This window comes from Pteronotus mesoamericanus, unplaced genomic scaffold (genome assembly GCF_021234165.1).
Source record: "Pteronotus mesoamericanus isolate MK-2021 breed Mesoamerican mustached bat unplaced genomic scaffold, CSHL_Meso_final contig_557, whole genome shotgun sequence".
Lineage (NCBI taxonomy): Eukaryota > Metazoa > Chordata > Mammalia > Chiroptera > Mormoopidae > Pteronotus > Pteronotus mesoamericanus.
Window position 1 is genome coordinate 6,433,863 of NW_026555200.1, and position 24,179 is coordinate 6,458,041.

The window sequence follows — 24,179 nt, forward strand, 5'->3', positions numbered from 1 at the left end:
GTTCATGAATGTAACTTTAACTATTTTGCCCCGTTTGAAAATAATTTGAAGATATTTGAATGGTGAATCAGTAAATTCTTGGTCTGGCTCTTTAGCAACAAAGGCTTCGTTATTCCATTGTGTGTGGTCTCCATTTCCATCCCTATCTAGTGGTCAGTCACAAGCTCCACGTTTGAATTCAGGCTAACAGGAAGGCTAAGAAGATAAGGGACTCCTCTTTTCTGGATTCAGCTTTTGGGAGTTGAAATACTGTGCCTTCTCATATGCCATGACCACAGTCCGTCACATGACCAAGCCAGCTGTAAGGGAGTCTGGGGAATGTGGTCTTTTGTCTGAGGGCCATAGGCCCTGCTGAACATAGTATGTTCTGTTATTAAGGGAGAAGGGGAAAATGAATATTATGCTCAGCCAGCAGTCTCTGTTACAGAGACTAAAAACCAAGTATTGTACAAATGAAACTATTGAGGACATATAGTTTATTTGTTTTCATACGTAGCTCTAATGTTATTAGATGGTCAACTTGTCAAGGGGAGGACATTATTTTTATATTCATCCCTGGCACATAGGTGGTGACCATAAGTCTGTGTGTGAATGTTTTATTAGTTTATGATTTTGTTCCTTGTAGAATGTATTTATCTTCATTTTTTTAGCTCTAATATAATATTGACAAGATTTGCCTGTTACTGTTTTGCTTAAAATGAAGAAATCTTAATTCCTCCTGCCCCTAAGTCTGATTCATTTTGTCGCAGCAGATGTTCAAAACATGATTTTTCCAAGGTATAAATTTCAAAAAGCAAAACTCTCACTGAGTGTTGTATTGGCCCAGAGCAGCTGCACTCATTTGTTGAAGTAATGTGTTGGGTACAGTTTTGTATAGAAAGCACCCAGAGCTTTTTATGGCCCAAACAATAAATGAAATCTCTGATCTCATTTTAGAAATCAAGAGACATTTAGATACTTTAAATACTGCTGCCTTTTCAGATCTTTGCTAATTTTGATTATAAAAGTGACAGGTGGATGGCAGATTACCAGACAAGATCCCCCAGTTCCCCCGCCCAGATACTTTTTAACCTGAGAACGATGTATGTGTTATAAAGCAAAACAACTACATGTAGAATCCTAAGGAGATAGACAATTGGAAATAGTTGTGTAGGTGGGATTGGTTTTTTCCCCCAAATACCTGTGAATACTTATAAAATGGCATTTCAAATTCATAGTTGGCCTAAGATTTTTTAATGAAAATATGAGGTCTCAATATTTATTCAGTCATGTGACAGTGACTAGATATTTTTAATTATTCTTAAAGTACCTTTAGTCTCTGATTTTAATTTTAAAAGAAATCTCTGACCAAGCAATAGTTACTACAACAAAAACCTAAATGAAAACAATAATGATATAAGGAGGGCTAGAAGGAAGAGGTATGACTAGAATAAGAGAGTCCTGGAACAGGTTTCACTTGCCCTTAAAAGTTTCTATAAACTAAAGCAAATGATTAAATTTGAAGCCCCCTGAAACTGTAATAGGCTTTGAATAAGCTAGTCGAATTTAATGAGGTATGTTAGATGCCAGTTAAAGTTTTAGTAGTGTTTTCTTAATCAGCCGATAACATAAAAGCACAATCTTTTATGTGTGTAACTTTGTGCAGGGTCCTTTGTGGAGGCGAGGTATAGGGCAAGATACAAAAATAAGATTCTGGTCCTTGATTCTTCATTTTACAGGGAGAAATGATACTCGTTCAAGTAATGTTCTGTGTTAGTAACAGACAGTGAGTGGGCAAATACCAACTGAATAGGACAGATTGTAAGTTTGTGAGATTGAGGAAGACATGAGGACCATAGAAACCTTGATTTGCATCTTGGAAGTTAGACAGAATTGCAGTCGGACCAGACAAAGGAAGAGCGCCTCCAGCAGGAACAGCATGAGGCAGTTGATGGAAGGGGGCATGATTGGAACATGCGTGTAGGAGAATCAGAAGCCAGCTGAACAGAAAGAGACTGTCAGGCTGATGAAAGGAATGGAAAGGCTAGCTTGGGTTCTCCTTTGCTATCTTGTTTGTGTGTGAATTGCAGTCTGTCAGTCTATGACCCTGGTGGTTATAGTTTTAGGATAGCAAATTCTGGATGGTTTCCTTATTATTATCTGGGTCTTGATTTGGTAAGTGTCTCTTAAGGTGCTTTTTTCCATGCCCTTTTCTCTTTTAAACCTCTCTTTCACAGCTGTGTGGATGCTTTGGTGAAAGACTAATCACTCGATAAGAAAAATGAGTCATGGGCTTACTGTACTGCTGGGTAAATAAAACCCAGGAGTAAATTTCTGTTAGAATATTGACCTCAGAAGTTTTTCAGTACAGTGTTTATTAATGTGCTATGTGCCTTGATTGTATATCTAAATCCAAATGGTAAGTTTGATAAATTTCACTTAATTTTTGCTTTGTGACTGATTTGAAATGTATAAGAAAATCATCTAATAGTAAAAAATATATATGGCAGAAAGTTTTAATCTTTAGCTTTACTTGCTTAAAAAACTCATAATAATTGAGCATCCCTCTGTTCAGACTGACAATTAACTTGCATTTCTCCTGCTTTTAGTTATAACTTAAGTTCTAACTCTTTCTGAAAAGTTGGTAGTAAATATTTGAATGAGAATAAATATTAAATGAATATATACATTAGTCTTACCAGGAAGGCTTACAAAATATGTATGCTTATAAAGTACAAAAAAAAAAAAGTAATGCGCATGGAAATTTTGTAGCCTGATGCTTGAACTGTGGAAGAGTTGCTTTTACAAAATAGAGAACTGCAGAGTAAAATTAACTGTCATTAATTTCATTGAATAGAAATATGTTCCATTACTGTACAATCCAGAGCCAGGCTTGAATGAGTTTAAATAGATGAAATCTAAATTATACTGACAGTCCATTAAACAGTAGCAGAAAACCCGTAAAGAAAATGGATTCACTATGATACCAGTTTATAATAAAATCATTTGCCAAATAAGAATTATAGCCAGGCATTTTGAATTCTCCTGTGTATTTCCAGTGAGCACTGCAAATTGGTTGAACCATTTATTGTGAAGCCCAGGCTCTCAGCGCATTGTTTTCTGAAAAGGAACAAGAAGTGTTGCTTGAAATCTGCTCTGCAGGTTGTGACACCAGAAGATCAGAATAACAATTTGTTTCTTGTCAGCCATATGGGGAGAGGAGAATCTGCACTCCAGCCTACCTGCCCCTGGTGATTTTTTTCTATGAATATGGGGCATAGGGTTCCTGGAAGAGTTTGAACTGTTTCCACACAGGCTTCCTAAATGTACATATTCCAGTCATGTTCCCGTGGTGGTCTTTGTGTTAAGAACCTCTAGGCATTTCTATTAGCAATCATCACCTACTTAACAGGGATTTAGTATCAGAATTTATTTATTTTTTTATAGAGTTCACTGAATTGAGGGTGGGATGCTACCTCCTTCTCAAGCTTTAGGAAGATAGGTAGAGTCGGGCAGCGAGAGTGAGGGTGGTCTCAAATTCCCTCCCCTCCCGTGTCTCTAATGCCAGAACACTTTGCTTCATTGGGCAGATGGCCATCACTGATTTTTAAAATAGATTCTGCCTGCCCTTCAGATCCGTGTGTTTTCTTATAGTACATGAACTCTATACATACACAGTAGTTAGAAATACAAGAGAGATCCACATCACTTAATGGAATTTGTATGTTAAGCTGATTAGAATCTTTTTTCATAATAGGGATTCAATATAGGTGACCGGGAGAGCTTTTTAAGGAACATTTTCAGGATAAAATGTGATGATGAGAGTGTAATGCACATGTCAGACCATGGCTAACTCTTAGCACATCAGCATAAATAATAAGAGTGCTGCTGCTGGTAGGATGATCTTGCTCTTTCATGTTTTACAGAGTTCTCAGGTCCGTGTAGAATATGATTGGGGGGGCTTGCTGCCAGAGTTTTTCCAAAATAACGGCATCACTTCTTCCAGTTAGAAAGGTGGTAGTCTTGGATCAGTCTTTCAGTTTTTGACACATTGGAAGATTTTCAGTCTCCTAGAGGAGAAAAGAAAAAATGTGAGAAATTTAAACAAAATCCTTTTGTTTGTTATGACCTGCTCCCCCCACACGCACATACACACTTTTTCTCATAATTTAATTCCCTGATAGAATAATAATTTCCTGTTAGCAATGGGGATAAAGACAGATCAATTTTAGCTAGAAATATATAGTATTCTGTTTTTAGACAAAAGCCTAAATTGATAGGGAATCTGTAGACATTTGAATACATGGAATTGAATTTTCATGGAGTTTAAAAAGGAAGGAACTAAAGGTATACAAGGTGGGACACCCCCCTCCCCAAACCAAAACTGGAATCACCTATCTTCTGGAGGGTGGGCCCTTTGTAGTACAGGCTTCTTTCACTAGGTGAGTATCCTGGGAACCCATCTGTTACCAGTGTGCCAGCTGACATTGTTGTGAGAGGCTGTGTTCAGCTTCAGTGAATTTATTGGGAAGAGTCTTGCCCACGCCATGACGGGTGATGTTGGAGAGCATCTGCCTACACGGCTGAGTATTCAGCAGTTTTTGACCAAAAATGGCATGACCCCTGTGCCCTACCGTACCTACTCAGTTTTGCCCCAAGTGACTTTTTTGTTTCTCTGGATAGAAAAAGTCCTCCAAGGGAAAGGTTTTGCTGATGTGGAAGAGGTGAAACAAAAAAAAACAGAAGAACTAAAAGGCATTGAAATCAACAAGTTCAAAAACTGTTTTGAAAAAATGTCTCGATAGGTGTATTGCATCAAATGGACAGTACCTTGAAGGCGACTGAAGTTTAAATGTGTAAAAATAAATATACAATTTTAAATAAATAAGTTCTGGTTTGGGGGGGGGGGCATCCTCCCATATGTTTTCTCTGAGATCTCTTTTCCACTGAGTTTAGAATCTTTAAGATCTTACCGGCCAATTTGGTGAGGGTTTTCAGGGCCAAAACACAGATAAGGGAAAGAACAGAAGGTTTCACTACTTAATTGCTGTTTTCTCAGTTTTTGTTTCCTTTTCCCTTTTAAGTTCTCCATTATTCACAGACAATGTTACTGACTATCCCTTTCCCACAAAAGAATCTAGCAGAAAACTAAAAATGGGCCAGCCTGCAATTGAGTTATTTTTTAAAAAAATACTTATTAGAAAACAGTACTTTTTATGTTTGTATTGCTAGAGCCTAGCAACTTTCTTGCTAGGATCTTGTATAACTTCCTTCTGTTTTTACATTTTGGTTCAGTTTATTAGTTCCTCGTCCAGCTTCTGAATGGTGGCTGTGTAGAGTGCAGCAGACTCTTCCCTGAGGCGAGCAGCGTGCAGGCGGGGCAGCCAGAGGAGTGTGCTGCTGGGGGCATGCGGCGCATGCGGGTGGGAATTGGGGTGTCAGGATGCGGTGTTTTCCAGCATGTGTACGTACATATATACACTTCCTTTTTGTATGTTGGAAATTTGGAAACATCCCGTTTAACTAGGGAGATACCTGTGCAGTTTCTGTTCTGCAGTATTAGGCCAGCCTGCTGTCACTTCTTTGAAAGGTTCAGTGTCCAGGGTGGAGGGATCTTTGTAAGAGAAACGGAAAGCCAAAGAGCAGAGCAGTCCTGCAGGTCAGCCTCCACGTCCACCACTGTGCCACCCAGCCAGCTCTCTGCGCAATTGGTTTGTGAGAAAGTCTTTGTTCATGCGTGTTCTTTACCAGTGGTAGAGGTTTTCTATTGAAAATTTTACTGGAGTGGCACTGCCATGCTTTGCAAAGGGATGAGAAGGTATTTCAAAATGAACAGGCAAAAAAGCATTAATTGGGGAAGGAAATTCTTTAAGGGACTGCACTGTGGCTGAGCATGGCCTGACCACAGCTGGAGTGCTGGCTCCCACCGCAGCTTGCTCCGTTAGTGGGTGAAGAGCATGTCCGCCGAGCTCTGTGAGGAGGCTGCCAGCGAAGATGCTGACAGGTTCTTTGTGTTTCAGGATGACAAACTGCCTGGTGCTTCAGGCTGTGGTTTTTTATCCTGGAGAGGACTGTGCTCTTCCTCTATTTCAGCAATTTTCTTTTCTTTGTTATTTAAAATGTTTTCATTTGTATTTTTTATTGAATTTATTGGGGTGACATTGGTTAATCAAATTGTATAGATTCCAGGGGTACAATTCTATAATACAGCATCTCTATATTGTGTTATGTGTTTACCACCCCACGTTTCCTTCCCTCACCATTTATCCCCCTTTTACCCTCTCCTTCCTCCTCCTCCCACCCTATTTCAGTGATTTTAAGCCTTCTGCATCTCATGGCACACATAAACTACTAAAATTCTGTGGCACACCAAAAAAATTTTTTTTGCCAATCTGACAAAAAATAGGTATACTTCTGATTCATTCACACCAGATGGCTATTGTTGTGTTGGCTGTTGTCATTTTTCATTTGGCAGTCTAAGGTAAAAGAGGTCAGTGCCCTTGACTAAATAGTCAGGTATTGCATGTTTTAAAAATGCATGCAGCACCCTGGTTGAAATCACTGCTCTATTTGTGTTGATTTGCTGAGCATTGAAAAAGCAGAGAGGGCTTTCTTTGCCTTGAGAATCTGCCTTCACATTTTGGCTGACTTCCCTCTCCAGCTTAGCACATGCTCTGTTGTTTGCAGATGGCACAATAGATTCTTGGACACAAAGCTGTGCTGGGGTTGTGAGAAACAGCCAGAAACGCCCCTGTTCAGTGTCACTGCCCAAATCATGGATACAGGATTTGAGGTCACTTAATCATGGGCTTCATTACCAGGCAGAGGCTAGGTGTTAGAGAATAAGTCTTAACCTAAACTCATGGCTTTATTTCCAGACACCTGTATAAAGAAAAAATTAGTTATCATCTGTTGTTTGGCATAATTGATATCGATGTAATAGCATGTGCATTATGCACTTAATGGATCTCATCAGCTTTGCTCAGTTCTTGCGGAACTGCTAACTTTCTGATTTTTTTTAAAGCTTTTTTTTTTTTAAAGGTGTCTAGAGTGCTTGTGTTGATCACAGGGGATTTTCAGGTGGAGGATCATTGATCCAGCTGACTGAAACCAGCTTCAGACAATTTGTGCATTCATAAATTGCATGGAAATTCTTGGCAAATCGCTCTGGCTTTAAGAGGTTACTGGGCATATATTCCAACTGAGATTTTAACATTTCTCTTGACTTAGGGTCTCATCTTTCCCTTTCCAAATAAACCACTTTATTTTAGGACTAACTGTAGACATCTATATAAAGTTGGTTCCTTAAATAGCTGCTTAATTAATGAGATGAGGGGAATACTTATGAGAATTTGCCCTTATTTAACTTTGCTTTGAAAATCATTAAGAAGAATAATCAGTAGTGGGTGTGGTGGGGGAGTGTGGGGGTGGGTGTGTGTGTGTGTGTGTGTGTGTGAGAGAGAGAGAGAGAGAGAGAGAGAGAGAGAAATTCCAAATTGTTTCTTAGAATATATTCTCTTTTAGTTGGATTACCCCAATTTTTATAAGTTATAAAGAAAAGATTGAGACAGCTGTAACTGAACAATAAAAAAAGATTGACTCTACAATAATTTTTCATGCTTTTATTTTTTAAATGAATTATAAAAGTTAGATAAAAACAATGTATTTTTTCCCATTTCTGTGACAAGTTTGACATGTGAAAATTTTCGGTTTATACTCTCTTGCTCTTGGCCATTCTGTGTTTTATTTATGCAAAACAAACTAAGGTTTGTCACTTAATTTTGAAGTGAACTCAAGTATAAGTTTCAAAGTACTGATAGAGATCATTTGATATAGTGACCTGTTTTACAGATTACTAGCCTTATGCATTGGAATTTCATGAATTTGTAGCTTACAGTCAATTTGAGTTTCCATGGCAACTTTTTTAACCAGAAAGAAGTGACTTTTATGTCTAGTAATAAGGCATTAGTAAATACATGTGTTAATTCCATGTCAGGTTTGAGAATCTGCTCTCAGTCTACCTTAGCCCTCGTGCAGTGGCTCTCGAGCCAGGAGTGCGAGGCCCCTTCCAGAAAGGCTGCAGATAAGTGTTTAGGCAGAGGGGTGGCAGCGGTTGTCCTCGACACACCAGCATATTCCTTCTATCTTTCTCTAACAGAGTTACATCTCGGTGTATTTACAGATAATCATTTTCCTGAACGTAAATTTGCAGTGAGAAATGAAAGAATATGGATGCTCTCTTTTTTTCCTGGAATGCGTTTTTATATACAAGTTAGTAGCTGCTTTATGTATATGAAAGTTAATAGCTACTTTATATCTCCGAGTAAGAAGGTTTGTAATAATGATTCTGTTGATTATAAAAAGTATGTATACAGCTTTTCTTTACATAAAAAGAATAAAATTGCACATAGTTTTCACTATCAGAGCATCTGTCATTTACTTCAGTTTTGTCTGGTTTTACCAACATGAATGCCAGACATCAGTCCTTGGTGGATGAAGAAACTACTGAAGTGAGTGAGTTTCTCTGAGCTCAAAAGCTCGAAAATAGTAATGTGGACAGTGCAGGCCATCTGCCTACCAGATGACTGAACAAAAAGGGAATATAAGTTGTCAATTTTATATAAAGAGGTGGTGCCATTTCTTTACAGAGGAGCCATGAGAATTACTGCTGCTGGAGGTAACTCATTATAAGGTTGTGGGTGCTGGTAGAACGAAGGTGAAAAGTGGGTTTGGTGTGGACTGAGGTAGGGGTATTGGTGTTTCTTTTGGAGAATGTAGCTTAGGGGAGGAGGAGATGTGGTGTGGGACCAGATCATTGGGCACAGAAAATTTTTTTTGTCACATGGACTTTAAGAAGAATGTGTAAATCATTAGTTAAGGAAGTGATCTATTAATTTTGAAGCCAGTGAATAGTAGCTAGGTATGACAGTGTTATGTATGAGACAGGATGAAGAGGCCACATAGACTGCCATTTGTGTTCAGGTTGAATAGAATGAGTAAATAACTGGTATCTGGAGATTTGGAATGCTGGTAGCTGGGTGCACTAGGAATTAGAACACAGAAATTCAGACCCCTGGGTTGTCCCAAAATTGTGCAAATTGGGGCTGTAGTTTTTACATAGGAATGGATTTCTTCTGTTTTTATTTGAATACCCAATTAGGGATAGGAGGAGATACGTGGGAAGACTTATCTTGTTTTTTTTCTTAAGGTGATTAGCATATTAAATGGATGTTGCCTGAATGTTGAACAGAGTTCCTTTAGCTTCCTGGATTCTGGAACAAAATAGAAAGCTTAGTCAACCCTTCATTCTCGAGCTGCTTTTTGACATAAATACGGGGATTAAGTCTCTGTTGTTGAGTCTACATCTGAGTAGAGAGATCAGTTGGGAAATTCTGGATGCCTAAAGGATTCCTTCTTTTTCTGCAATGACTTTGGGCTACTGAAATCCTCATGTCTTTCAGAAATTTTTTGGAAAGAAGTGTCCTTTTAGTGAGGACTTCAGTCATAATCTACCCCTTAGTGGGTGTGCTAGCACTTGCAGTGGGGCTGCTGTGTTGCTATTTCTCGGCTCCAGATTTCTCAGTAAAATAATACATGACTGTCTTGTCCTGAACTTTAGAATGATCTTAGGTTGTAATGTGGAGAGTTTTTATATTTCTTTATAACCACTGCTTAACTTAAAATCATTATGCTTTTTTTAAAAATGTATCTTAACCTGCCCTATGTGTGAGAGCATCAAACATAATTACTCAACCACTACCATATCAAATGTCATTTAAGAAAGTGTTCTTCCTCCCAAAATGTAATTTGGTTTACTTCATTCCATCTCTGATTGGCTTTTTTGCTTTTCTTTACAAGTAGAAAATAAAATATGTTTAGGTTAAAATTTATAGTAAGTTATCCATAAGAGATTAATTTTCTTCTTTCCTGGTTTAGGTGATAAGATCATCGTAATGGCATGTTCAAACTAGTGTTCTTTACATTTCATTTCTCTCCTCACAAAGTAGTAACTGAAAATAAAGTAGCACTTGGCAAAGCCATTTCTTTTTGTGAAGACATGGGAGCATCTATTTGAATAAGATAGTCAGGACTTTGTCTTGGCTCTTAACATGTATGAAATCAGGCAGTAGAGGAATCTGCCCGAGCTCTCAAGCATGAGTTATTTTAAGCCATATTTGTTATGAAGGATCATAATGAAGGTACTTTGAACCAAGTACCTTCATCTGAACATGGATAATCCCATGGGATTTCCTCCTCTGCCCTTCTTCAGGGACCCTAAAAAAAATAATTGAGGCCTTAACAGAAAAGTGGTCAAGAAGAGCCCAAGGGCTGTTTCCGTCTAGTTTAAAATTACTTGTAATTTAATATCACCTTTGAGAAAAAAATTTCTCTAAAATGTATGTCCTTTGTCATTTATTTATTTATGCAGTGGCTTTATGGGCCCTGTCTTTGTTCCCTTCAAGGTAAATGCCATTGTTTTAAAATTTCTTTTTCTTTTAAAGACTGTGTGTATATCGAGAGTCGGAGGCCAAACACACCGTATTTCATCTGTAGCATTCAAGACTTCAAACTGGTAAGCATTTTTTAATGTGCTGTTGATTCTACTCTGGACCTTCTCTTTTTCCAGTTCCATTGGCTGTCTCTTGATTGCTTGTCCATCTTCTTGACCTAATAACCAGTTTCCTTTCTGAATGCTGTCCGTCTGGTGGCTGCAGCACTCACATAAGGCAGTCACTGGTTTTATCTTTTTAGTTTTATAACACTTAGAGTTATAAAGCTCTACTGTAAATAATGTATGTGATGTTTTCTTCTTTCTGTAGCTATGTTGACAATAATTTCAGAGATTTCTCTTCAGTTTCTGAAGTAGTTTGTTTCTTCTCAGCTATTGTAAAGAGCTTGAAAAAAAAGCAAATTTGACATTTGATGAGTTGGGAACAAAAGAATGTAAATGGGCCAGAGACTAGTTTCAATGGTGACTATAATTAATTGACTAAGATATTTTAGCGAGCATGAAGTGTATCTTGAATCTTTTTTGTCTGGGGGGGAGGGGGTCTTCCAGTCACAGAGGTTGGGGAAAGGAAGTCTGACTCAGGGATGGTACAGCTGTAATACTTCCTCATTAAAATTTTTTCCCAAGTCCTTAAGTGTTGATGTTGCCCGTTACGATATGTAACTTGGTTACGATATGTAAAGTGGTTCCCACACTAGGGGTTTTGGATCCCTGGATATCTCTAGAGGTTTTGCAAAGGTGTGCAAGTAAGCGCTGTCAGTTTTTAATTAAATAAATGTACCTCACATGTCTGTACAACTGTTTTTCAGATGTATTAATATGCTGCTGTGATTTTAAGAAATTTACTTATTTAATGATAATACACAGTTAAGAATTACTGTTTATTAGGTATTTTCTTCAAACAATTGATAAGTGAAATACTATTGAAATACAGTTATTTAGGAGTCTTTTGAAACATTTAGATCCTAAAAAGGTATCCTTGTACTTGCAGGTTGGGAACTAGTGTCTAGTCTTAGAAACCCTAATCCTAATTTGTAGAGATATTTATCAGTGTCTGGGCATGCCCTTCCAAAACCCTTTGAAACTTTTGACAGTATTTATGTCCTGACACGCACTATATGTGGTATTTCAGTCTAAAGAAAAGTAAGGTAGTAGTCTGAAGAGATCTTTAACTCTGCATCTTGTTTCTTTTTATCATTTTAATGACCCAAAATATCCATTTAGTATATTCTGATATAGTTAAAAAAACGCATGCCAGTTTTCTTTCTTAAAAAAATTATTGCATAAGTAATACATGCTTATTGTTTTAAAAGAAAGTCAAATGTGCCATTTACTACAAGGTTTATCCTTGGTAAGCTGCTTTTAACTTCCCTGGTTGTTTTGCAAGGTGGTCTTGCAGCTTAATCTTCTAAAAATCAAATGCTTTTTATTCAGATTTTATGTCAACATAAAGTTTTATCATTTTTAGAGGTCTTTGCTATTTATTAAATGTTTCCTTCCAAAGATTTTTTTTTTTACAGATGCTGCATTAACATCTGAAAATCTGATGGTGGCCTTGTTTCCCGAAGAGTTTTCTTTTGCTAGTGACTGCTGCTACTGCTCTTTTCCTGGTCATTGTCTCTGTGTGTGATTCTTGCCAAGTGTAATACCAGTGCACCATGGAAAAGATGTAGCTGTGAAATAAAATTGCAAAGATTTTTTTTAGCATTTGAGTATTAGAAGCTGAGCTCCTTTTGTATAATTTTTGCACATTAGCTGCTGCCTTCATGTTTGAACAGTGTTGCTTATGAAATGCTGATTACAGTGTGATAGTTGCTGTTCGCGGCAGAGTTGCCTGCTGAGTTACAGTAATTGCACAGGGTATTAACGGCAATAAAAGCTGAAGCCTCTGTCATCAGTATTGGTCTAGTACAACACATTGAAGCTCTCTGCGAAAACAACGTGGGAAGTAGGGTGCAGTTAGATGCCTTTTTCTAAATCACACACTGCTATGTCTTGTCTTTTTGTTTGAATTCTGCATTCTGCATGTATCATAATTGTGTAAGATTTAACAGAGGTGATGAAACATGTGCTACTGGAAGGAATGTAGTTATTGTCTGGAAATCCACTTTCCTTGGTTCCCACTACTATTTACAAAAAAGGTAACCTAATAGATGAAAATAATCATAAGGATTTTTTCTCCCTTCAGCTTATCCAAGCTATAAGGGGAAAAGATGAACAGAAGGAAATAGGGGTTTTTTTTGTTTTGTTTTGTTTTTTTCTCTGCAAGATTTTAACAAGAAGAAATTGGAGTTGTTTTTTCTCACAGGAAATAATCATGCATGGCAAGTGGAGTAATGGAAAAAAACCCCCAATAACTTTTAAAAGTTATTGATTAATTATGTATTTTATCTTTTTAGCTTTATTTGTTTTGGGGTTGTCACTGAGGGATGTATTTCTCTGGCCACATCATTAATTAGAATTAATCCTTTTACCATAGTGGCTTTGTGAGTTTAGGTATATTTTGGGACTATAAAAAGAACTGAGTGAGTACGCTTTATGGTACATGTTAACTAAGAGCACAGCGTTGAACACATCAGAGGCTAAAGAACTGAGAAGTGGAGTAAGGCGATAACTACCAGCAGTCACTAGCGCGATGCTGGTGTGTAAACTGAGGGTCCTCGGTAACAATCCATGAGCAAGTTCAGTGTGAGATAAGAAGGGTCTTTGGATTTTACATGGGGATCTGGTTGTCTACCCATAGAATCTGAGTCCATGATGTGAAACGTAGCTGCTTCTATTGACCAGGTTTACTTCTGGTATCCTGGTAAACAATTAAGCCATGTCCTCTTTTACTCTCAAAGGTGTCCCTATTTGGATGATGGGTTTTATGACAATGGGACCCATAGCTTCTGCTTTATTAATAGTTAACCATCAAAACACATCAGGCCTCTCTGTCCTACACTGGTAGATATGTTTAGAGCCCACACTTTCACAGGGGTAGGTGAAAGCTGTGATGGTGAAAAATTTGAGTTCCTAACAGAACTTAGGTTTTTGGAAATAGCATTTTCAAGGGAAGGGAATTAATGTGTTCTATCAGGAAGCTTTCATTCTCTCAGGAAGTGTTCATTAGATTGGGTTTATTTACAAACTGGGAGGCCTGGGTTTGTTCGACTACAATGAAAAAAGTGTCTGTGCAACATGACAAAAGCAGGGGCACGAGGGCAGGCGAGGTGAGGTTGGATTATGGATAGTGTATACTGAGAAGCAGAAAGAAAGAGAGATCATCAGTTAAATAAGGCAGCTTTGCCCTTTAGGCTTCTGAACTAAATACTAAAGCAGTTGGCAAAATATTTAGCTTTTTGAAAGAACAGCAATGTGGAATGGCAATCTATGATCTTTGTGGCCTGGCTTGAAAAGAAGAACTGAGAGACTGAGTAGCTAGTGGAGGGCCAGTGGGTGGGTGGGGCAGCAAAGCTGATAGGATGAATCAAAAAGGGCGTCAGTGCAGAGAGGGTTGGGGCAGGCATAAGCAGGTCAGAGGCAGGCTGCTGAGCTCAGGCAGGGTACCGGGGAAAGCAGACCGGGGCAACTGCAAGCCAAAGGGGGAGAGCGCAGGCCTCCGTGAGCTCCCCTGATGCTGTTTCCCATAGGAGTCTTAGGTCATCCTTGTTGGTTCCTCTTGTTGAATGCTGCTTCTTAGCCAGCCCAGTAATTGTAATTGCAAGAGCCTAGCATAATGCCTTCAACCCCTTCCCTCTGTTGTGTTCCCATAGCTTTTCTGAGTGCCTGTGTGACTTGGTTTCTTTGAGAATGTTGCTCCTGAGTGAGTCAGTATCACCAAGGAGCATTATATCCCAGTGTGCAATTAAGAATGTTTTGGGTTGTAATCAGGGCTTTTGACCGGCATTTATTGAAAACTTGTCGTCTTTGTTGAACATAGCACCATAATGGGGACTGAAGAATGTGAGATGTAGTTCCTTCTCTGAGTGATCATAAGGTCTAAGGACAGACACTGTGGCATTTTAGATATCAGTTCTCTTTGGAGAATTTTGAATAGGATTGATTTTTGAGGAAGCCATTCACTTTTTGTCCCCAAAGAAAGATTTTTTCCTCTTACTAAAAATCAATAAAATTCCATTTTAATAAAATCTAGGCCTTAATAGTAGACCTAATTTGCTATCGAGAAATAATCATGGATTCTGAGAATCCTCAATAAGATCATTGAGATTAGCAGTTTCCAGTCAATATAATACCAAGGAGTTCCTGTTCTGGGTCTAACAGTAGTTTGTTCAAACTTAATAATTCATTCACAGGTAAGTAGTTGAAACTGTTCCTTTAATATTCTACATGGGAATTCTCTGTGGGTTCCTAATGAATTTCTGTCATTCATACAATAGAAGAAGTATGATTTTGGTTTCTTAGAGTTACATAATTATCTATTCTTCATGTAATTATCACAAATATTATTTTGAGCAAATAACATTGATTCATTTTGGCTCTAATTTAATTAAAACTGGGAAAGTTAAAGTTAAAATTATACCCGGTCTAGACATTCCTTAGAGTTAGGGGTATGTCATTAGGGATATTATGGTATTTCCAGTTTGATTGTGTAGGGTTCCATGTGTTGTTACAGCTCTGCATTGGTGAGTGTGCTGTTGTATCATGTATGTCCCTAACAGCATGCATCCTAAGTACTGATTGTGAGTGCAGAACAGCTAAAGCCTTAGTTTGCCACTAGTTTTCTTAGAGCAGCCATATCTCCATTACTGCTATAAATGTGGGGGCCAAATTATTCAAGATATACTACTGTATACCTGTTTGTTTCATTGCCACGCGTGAGCTGGGGAAAGAGCGTTTGGAATTTCTCATTCTGGTTCCTGGTTTATACCCTATCCCAAGAACTGATCACAGCAAAGAGGAACTGCAGAAAAATTAGCTTCAGCTTAGGTGCCATTTACCACTGAAATTGCCTTCTCTACACCAAGTTGAGTTTCTCAGAAGTGAATTAAAAGTAGGAAGCTGCTATTCCTTCTTTAAAATGAAAACTTACTGAGGATAAGTAATCATATTTCTCATTTTTAGTTAGAGACCTTTACATAGATAATGCAGGGAGATGTGAGAGACTTATTTAATACATGCATGTGTACATACAATGAGTTATCATTTATGTGTTATATGCATTTTAATATTAGATAAATCTTATATTAAAAACTGTTCTTTGAGTGGGGCAGGAAGTCCGCATTAATTTGAACATGGCTAATTCACAATCTGAGATGTGTTTCTGGGACTGAGAGGTGGGGGGATGGTAGAGTGCATGAGTTGACAACTTGCCCTTGACATCGGTTTGTACCATCTGTTGCTCTCTTCCATGACCTTGGGCAACATGCTTAACCCTCCTAACCCTGCTTTATTTACCTATGAAGGCGGGATTATAATGCACCTACTTTGCAAGTAGATTGTTTTTAGATTAAAAGATGAAGTCTACAAAGTGGGTAGCAGAGTGTCTGGGCCACAGAATGACAGTGATCATGATGTTGATGTGTATTTGGTGCTTTAGGCTTAAACTTTGAGAGAGTGGACACCACACCAGTTTTATTCGTTGATGAACTGTTTACTGAGCACTTAGCACATTGCCTGGCCCACATAAGGTACACAAGAAATATTTACCGAATATTGAATAAAGTAACATTTCCATGGAAAGAATTCATTGGGTAAAGTTTTCTAAAAACTTCAGTAATAGTTTGATACAGTACTTGCATTACTTACTGATTAACCTTGTTTATTAAACAAGCCAAAGAGATCTGTTTCTTTTCCTTTTGCTAAGCATGCAGTGTATAGTAGTTTACATATCAATATTTGAATAATAAAACTCTATTCTTAAAATACTTTCTTATTTATTCTTAAAATACTTTAAAACTCCATTTCTAATTTTCTTCAGGAAGTTTACATTAGTGTAGCTGATATGAAAAATGCCTTACAGTATGAAGATTTCATTTCTGGGTGAAACAGCGGTTGTTTATGTCTCCTTTTGTTTTTCATAGTCCCTCAAGTTAGGCCTGCAGAATTGAGGGTTTTTTTTGTTGTTGTTTTGTTTTGTTTTTTTAAATACCTGTAGTTCCTCCTTCCGTTTACACTCTTGGTTCATTTCCTACAAAAAGGTCAGTAACACCCAGTTACAGCTTTGTTTTTTGAGTGTGGTGTTGTATAAGGGTGTGAAAACCCTGAAGTTTGTTATCAAGTGTTTCAGTTTATAGAGTGTGGAATTAAGTATTACTTAAAGAGATAATGGGATGTAGAGCTGAGACAGTTCTTTAAAAGTTATTGTTCCTTGCTGTTAGTGTAGTCGTTCTTCACTCACTGTCAGGAGTGAGTACATCAGTGCGGCAGTACTCTTCTACAGTGATTTCTTAGTCAAGAAAAGGTGTGCATTGCTGATCTAGTGCTTAGAGGATTCTTCTGGAGGGCCACAAACGCAGCCCCCCCCCCCTTTCTTTGTTTAAAATAAAGGCTTTGGTTGTGTAGTTGTTACCCATTGTATTCAACGACAATGGGTTATTGGGCTTACAGGATGCTCCATTTGAACTAACCCACCAATAATAAATAGAATAAGTCCTCATTTAACACTGTTGATAGATTCTGTGAATTTAAGGGAAATGATATATAACAAAACCAGTTTTACCATAGGCTAATTGATATAATTAAGAGTTAAGTTTCTATGACATCTCATGAAAGTTATAATGAAAAGTGATGAACAATGATGAACAAAACGATGCTGTTGGAGAACCTGCTCTATATGTTTGAGGACTAAATGTCCTTTTCACATGTAAATTTGAAGTGTATAATTATATTTAATACTATAAGAAACAAGAGCAAGAAGAAATCTCTTAGCTCTCAGTTTGATGGACATAAATGAGATGCTGTTGGATATCTGCTGCAAACCCCTTTCTCCCAATTCTGGAGCAGTCATGTTGATAGTTATTTTGAATCACCACTACCATTTTTCACGATTTGAATGCTACCTTATAAATGAAGCAGGGTATTCATGTAAGTGAAGATCAAAATGAGGCTCTGGGAATAAATAATCTCAGAGCACCTTACTGATCCTATTTACTCAGCTTCTCAGCAGTCTCTCTTTACTCATGATTGGCAGTCATTATAGGCAACATGGGATTTAAAGTTTTAATGGTTCTTGGTTACTATGAAGTTGGTAATTTATTTTGCCCTGATTTATTTGGATTTTAGGACTCTAAGAAAGCACTGAAAAAGTTTTATTTAATTATATTCATTTTTATGAAATATTTCTCTAAAATGTTATTTACTAAACCTGTTCTCTGTGAATTTTTTTCAATGCAGAAAACTCTAGGTATTTTAATTTTTTAAAAAGGAGTTTAAGAAAGTTTGAGACACTTTAATATTTGCAGAGAGGTGCTGTGCAAGCATATTTGTAAAGTCTTATCATTCAAACTCACTCAGTTCTTTACAATTGAAAATTTGTAATTTATATGTGGATATGGATGTTTGTGTTAAGAACCAGTTCAAAATAGTCCAAGAAAGCTCATGAGAACAACTGAAATAAAACAGGGAAACAGATACAGTGTCAGTGTTTTCTGATTCACAAATAAGAACAATGGTATGCTTTGAAATGATGTCTTTTTTTAATGCTTAAAATGTTTTAATAATTACTTGAACTCTTGCATATTAAACACTACCAAGGTGTGTAAAATGCTTTACTAGGTGTCTTTGTGTAAAACCGTTGATTTGAATGAATAAGGGATTTATTTGAGTGGTCTGATTAATTGAATTCCTAGGGCAAGAGATTAAACAAATTCATTTCTGTTTGATGCTTATGGTAAAAAAAAAAAAAAAATGGAGTATACTTTGTATTCTTGTGCACAACTGAACCTTTGATTTGGAATTTGCAGTGTTGGTACGGGGAAGAGGGAGGTGTGTGGTGGTGAAGGTTATGGCTGTAACACTTGATTCCATCATGTGTTGTAACTGAGGCAGTAGAAGTCAAGAGACTGACTGCACAGCAAGTGTGGAGCTCAGGGTGTACTGTAGGGGGGCAGTCTGTGGAGAAAGAAAAGAAAATCCCCATAATGAAGACATTCCCAAAGATGGCTTATTTTCATGGGATTTGTCTTTTCTGTTTAAGACAGACATAGAACAAATTAAATCTTGAATTATAGGAAGTTGTTAGAGTGATTTAATATTAAAATGATTTAATAATAAATGACTTATTATTAAAATATTTACTTATCTGTAATTTTTAAACAGTTTTAAGACCAGAGATCTTGAAGCATTTAGATTTTTATGGGATGTCTACAGCCAAACCACACTGAACGCGCCTGATCTCAGAAGATTTTTATGGGGTTTTTAGTTCATTTAAAACCTCATGAAATTGAATGGATTAGTTTTGTTAGAAATGTTATGTACTCTCTAGAATATTTCAAAAGGATCATATTCAAGCTATTATCTGAAGTATCTTTTTTGATACTTAAAAATAATGTGCTAGCTTTCAGAAGTTGCTCTCTAATCTACTGGTTTTAATTTTTTTTAAAGTTTCTTAAAAAAAAAAAAAAAGTGATGCATACCAAACTGGTTTTGCCCCTAAAAGAAATGTCTTTCTTGGACTTGATGCTTTGTGTTTGTTCATTCTATCTACCTCATGGGCACTGGAGAAAATTAAAACTCATTTGAATGGGTCTTTTTTTCCCTCTGGTATTAAGCTTTTGTCTTTTACCTTGCCTTTAGCTTTACAAAATTAAACTAGGACTTTCGAGAAAATGATAGGATCTTTCTTTGATACCCCTAATGCCTTGAATATTACCTTATTCAGTACATGTCTTATAGCTCTAGTCTCTCTCATTAGGAAACGCTTCTGAAAGCTCACTTTGTCCACTTATAGTTTATTTTACAGTTGTGTTTGACACCGCTGAAATTTTGGTTTTATTTTAAGTACAGCATGCCACTGTCACTGCGCTTTGGCACTGTGTCGTAACAACTTGGTTATTTTGAGGGGCACACACCATACTGCTTTGTGACAGGATCTAGATTAAAGAGTAAAGCCGGAAGGGTCATATGTTTGCTCATGCTGAGCTAAGGAAACGGTTTTGATTAATGCAGAAAGGTTAACTTTAGTGGTAGAACAAATTCTCTGATATTTCAGAGGCTATCCGCTAAAGGATTTGTGAAGATATGTGCTTGTGTGCTGAGTGCCCCTAGTAACCAGGGTATGAGGGGACATTGGGCATGTTAACTTAAAACTTTTTTCTTTTTTAGGTCCACAACTCCCAGGCCTGTTGCAGATCTCCAACTCCTGCTTTGTGTGACCCCCCAGCATGCTCTCTGCCGGTGGCGTCACAGCCACCACAGCATCTTTCTGAAGCCGGGAGAGGGCCTGTAGGGGTAAGGAGAATCCCGTTTTTAAAAGCTGTCAATATTTTATATCCCATAGGGTATAAAATAGGAATATTACCTCCCTCCCCAGAGCCCCTATAAAAATGTGCTGTATTGTATGTGTTTTAAAAGGAGTAACAAGTACATGCACAGAGGAAGCAAAATACGGGACTTGCCTTACCCCTCTAGGACAGTTTCAGAAGTTAGCGGGGTTTGGTGGTGTAGGGTATTTTGGCACCAGCAGAGAGCATGCTGGGCTGCTGCAAGGAGCAGGAGCTGGCAATCAGCAGCGAGTATGGATGTTGGCAACTGAAATGGGGAAAAAAGGGGGTAAGTTTGAGACCAAGTGTGGAACGTACATTTCCCCAGGACCATCGGGACTCATGGCCCACGAATCTAAACTGTTTTGGGTGATGTCCTCTCAGGTGACCGTTTGTAGAGTATTACTCAGAAGTAGCTAGGCTTTTCTACAATGGCAGATATAGAATGATACTTTGAAAAGCATGGGTTGGGGTGTAGATATAGTGCCCTCAGCTATCCTCTGGCAATTCCTCTGTTACCTGGCAGGAATGTGGGATGTGTGTGAGATGTAGGAGGATGAAACGTCCCTAGTTAGTCATCCCTTCGAACACAGGACCTGGTGGTAGTGACCCATGAGGGCCGTTTTTGTCTTACGTCTTAGCTTTTCTCAAAGCTGTGTACACACCTGTCATTTCCATCCTTCGTGAGGATTTAATGATAAAGTTTTCTGAAAGACAGGTGTTATTGTTCTGAGCAACTGTTGTTAATCACTAAAGAAATTAAGACCTGTCTTTCTCTTCCATGTAATCTGACTGTGGGGCTCAAATCATATTCAATTAGAATAACAAGAAACTAGCCACCACAGATGTACACGCACAATACAAGGTACTAGCAATATGTAATGAATTATTCAATTGCAGTGTAGAACATTGATATCTTGAGACTAAGAGAAGAGAGCACTGGGAAAGCTTTGTGATGGTAGGTTGTGAAGAGCTGGGCATGTTTTTTGTTGTTTGTTTGTTTTAAAGATTTTATTTATTTTTTACGAGAGGGGAACGAGGGAGAGAAATATCAATTGGTTTGCTTCTCGCACACCCCAATCCGGGGACCTGGCCCGTAACCCAAGCCTATGTCCTGACCGGGAATTGAACTGGCGACCTTTTTGTTTGTGGGATGACGCCCAGCCCACTGAGCCATACCGGCCAGGGCTGGGTATGTGTTTGATACTTCAGTACCATGTGGACAGCCAAAGTGGAGGAGCCTTCAGGTGTGCATGTCAGCCTGTCCCTATAAGCAACATAGACAGTGAGCCTGGTGAAGCTGGGAGTTGTGAGAAGACGACCGTGGGACGGCAACGAAGAGCACAGGTTAGTGGGTCTTGGGAGGCAGAGGTGGGGATATAAAATGGAGCCAGATTATAAAGGGTCTTAAAAAGGTTAGAAAAGGTGAGATTTTATGTGAGAGGCGGAAAAGAGCTTTTGCAAGGCCTTTTAACTCCCTGCTAGCCAATTTGCAAATCACTGCTTAAGAATATTCATTGGGAAGCAGAATGCAGTGTGGAGTGGGGAAAGACTGTGAAAGTTCCAATTAGGTGGTTAGGGCTGTCATCCATGCATGAAATGAAGAGGACCAAGACAATAATGATGGGGATATTAATAATTATAACAATCAGTGAGAATTGTCACAACAGCAATTTCATGTTTAGGTAGTTGCCAGTGTAATTTATCAAGAATTAGACCAGCAAAAATGTTCACATTATGGAAGCCTTGAAATTCTTGATATAATAGCCATTCACAGTGTAAGATAAAATGCAGTAGTGTGGATAAAAGTCTAATTTTAATCCCTGAAGAGACATATTGACATTTTAAGGGACAAATTAGCAGGGTCCCCACTTGACTACCTATTTCAAAAGCTTCAGCTTTTACCAATTACCATCTGGTTTCCATTTGTATCTAAGAAATGGTTTTTATCTTTCAGGCTGATATTTTCTTTATTCTCTAATCAGTGTGGATGTCACTGTTAGAATGTTTGATTTACCACAGTAGTTACTAGTCAGGATTTGCTGAATGGATTTAAAATTTTTTCCTTAATGATAAGCTTTTTCTATTAGCCTTAGTGATGACCAATATTTAATTTTTAGCAGCAAAAATAATTGCATTCACTGGGGATTTAACTAAGTTTATGATTAGTAGTGCACTCAGATACCATCATATGTAGTTTTGAGATGATTCTGTCACAAGATGGTAAATCTTTCAGTCAAGATGATGCTGCGTAAAGCTAACTGTATTGATTGTTCTTTAACAACGCTTCATGCTGCCAAAGTCATTTGGGCTGGATCTGAATCAGATGCAGTTGGCAAAGCTTCCTGCCTGCCGCCCCCGCCCCCCACCCCACTCCCGTGGGTCTCTCATAAATTCTGCAGGCACACAGATCTAATACAGTGTAATGAGAGAGCTGCAGGGGAAAAAAATTGATTACAGGGTTGCAGACAATATCATTAACGTTTCTTGCCATGATACACCAGATGTCTTCCCTAATAGACTATTTTTGTTAATTTAGTTTTTATAGGATGGCATTGATTGCATCATAATTTCACTTTCTTTGCATGTTCAGGTATATGTGATCTGTGTTTCTACACTAATGAATGCATCAACTCATAAGATTTAATTTTATAAATTTCTAACTCGTTCATTTTTAAAGAATTGGTGCTGGGAAGACAACATTTTTGTTAATGAGAATTTGTTAGCTTGGATGTTTTCTAGCAAAGAGCACTATGTTTACTGGTAGTTCAGGGGATAGGGAGGGAGGGAGGTGAGATGGCAAAGAAAACATTGCCCAGACCCTCAGTAGACTGGGCAGAGATGGTCCTCCCACCTCCTGCTGACCCCAGTGTAAGCTGGTTCAAATGACATGACAAACTTTCCACAGCAGAAATGGTACAGCCACTTAAAAGGGATGCACTTTCATTTGTTCTGTCATCAATGGGGCTCTGCAGGCTGGAATTATTGGCTGCACCTGTCCTCTTCCCAACTAGGAGATCAAGGACTAGTTAGGGGATTTGTGTAGCCTTTTAATTTTTTAGTCATATCTTTTTGTGTGTTTAAGACCTGTTTCAAGTGGCTAACATATATAATATGAGTAAGACAGAGTTGAGCTATTTTATACATCAGTCGTTTTTTTTAACTACTAGTTTTGTTTTTTGGTGCAGTATCTTTTAGAGAATACGTTTTTTTCTCTTGACGTGTTCTTGTGTAACATAGGACATGTTAATTAACTTTTTTAACCCTTAGTTTTCTACTTTGAAAATGGGTATAATTTTACCAGCTACCTCAAAGGGTTGTTGCAAAGATTAATGGAATAATTCATTAAATAGCATGTAATAGGCATTCATTGAACATTAGCTGTTACCACATAGTGTCTGTCGTATGAATTCAGGTTTTTAAATAAGTTAACCAGCCCTGGCTGGTGTGGCTCAATGGATTGAGCGCTGGCATGTGAACCAAAGGGTCACCGGTTCAATTCCCAGTCAGGGCACATGCCTGGGTTGCAGGCCTGGTCCCCAGTAGAGGGTGCGCAAGATGCAACCACACATTGATGTTTCTCTCTCTCTCTTTCTTCCGCCCCTCCCCTCGCTAAAAATAAATAAATAAAATCTTTTTAAAAAATCCCTAATTTTATTTATGCGTATGTACGTACATACATACATACATACATAAGTTATCCATTTTCTAGGCATTCTTAATCTAGACATAGTCCCCTAGGGGGGCTCTTTGAGTTTAAGAGGGTTTCCTGAAATTCCTGAAATTGCTTGCGAAGTCTTACATGTTTGTGTAATATTCTGGAACGAGTACACTTTTCAATCATAGGTGCTAATTGATAGATTCCTAAAATGCTGAAAAAATTTAAAAATTAAGATTAAGAACTGGTGGGTCATTTAAAACCCCTTACTAGCTAGTTGTTTGTTAAGGAAATATACTAACTGAGCATTTACTTGGTGCCCAGGCACTTCGCTACCCTTTTGACCTATTTAATCTCCACAGTGATCTGTGATATTTGATTTTGCAGATGAGAAAACTTGGTTTGCATTTTTATAAAATATTGTCCTGAGTTGAGTGGCAAGACCAATGAACTCACCCTGGCCTTGTGTAATCTTCACTGGTCTCATGGCGTCTTTTGTGCTTCCAGTGGCCCTACTGAGATGCCACCTTTTGCCTCCACTTCACTGGAGAGTTCCTGAGCTAACATGCTGCTTCATCACTGGGTGGAGTCAAAGGCACCCACCACTGGG

The 24,179-nt window shown here is 38.0% G+C and overlaps 1 protein-coding gene across 4 annotated transcripts in view; it reads left to right on the forward strand.

Annotated features, from left to right (window-relative positions):
* The window catches only part of RERE (arginine-glutamic acid dipeptide repeats), a 373,240-nt gene that overhangs the window by 163,736 nt on the left and 185,325 nt on the right, over positions 1–24,179 (forward strand). For 3 of the 4 annotated variants that reach the window (XM_054579811.1, XM_054579813.1, XM_054579812.1), the window contains 2 exons: positions 10,482–10,552; positions 19,754–19,879. In XM_054579811.1, coding sequence (XP_054435786.1) covers positions 10,482–10,552; positions 19,754–19,879 — 197 coding nt within the window. The remainder of the gene's footprint in view (positions 1–10,481; positions 10,553–19,753; positions 19,880–24,179) is intronic. The other variant, XM_054579814.1, reaches the window with a different exon arrangement.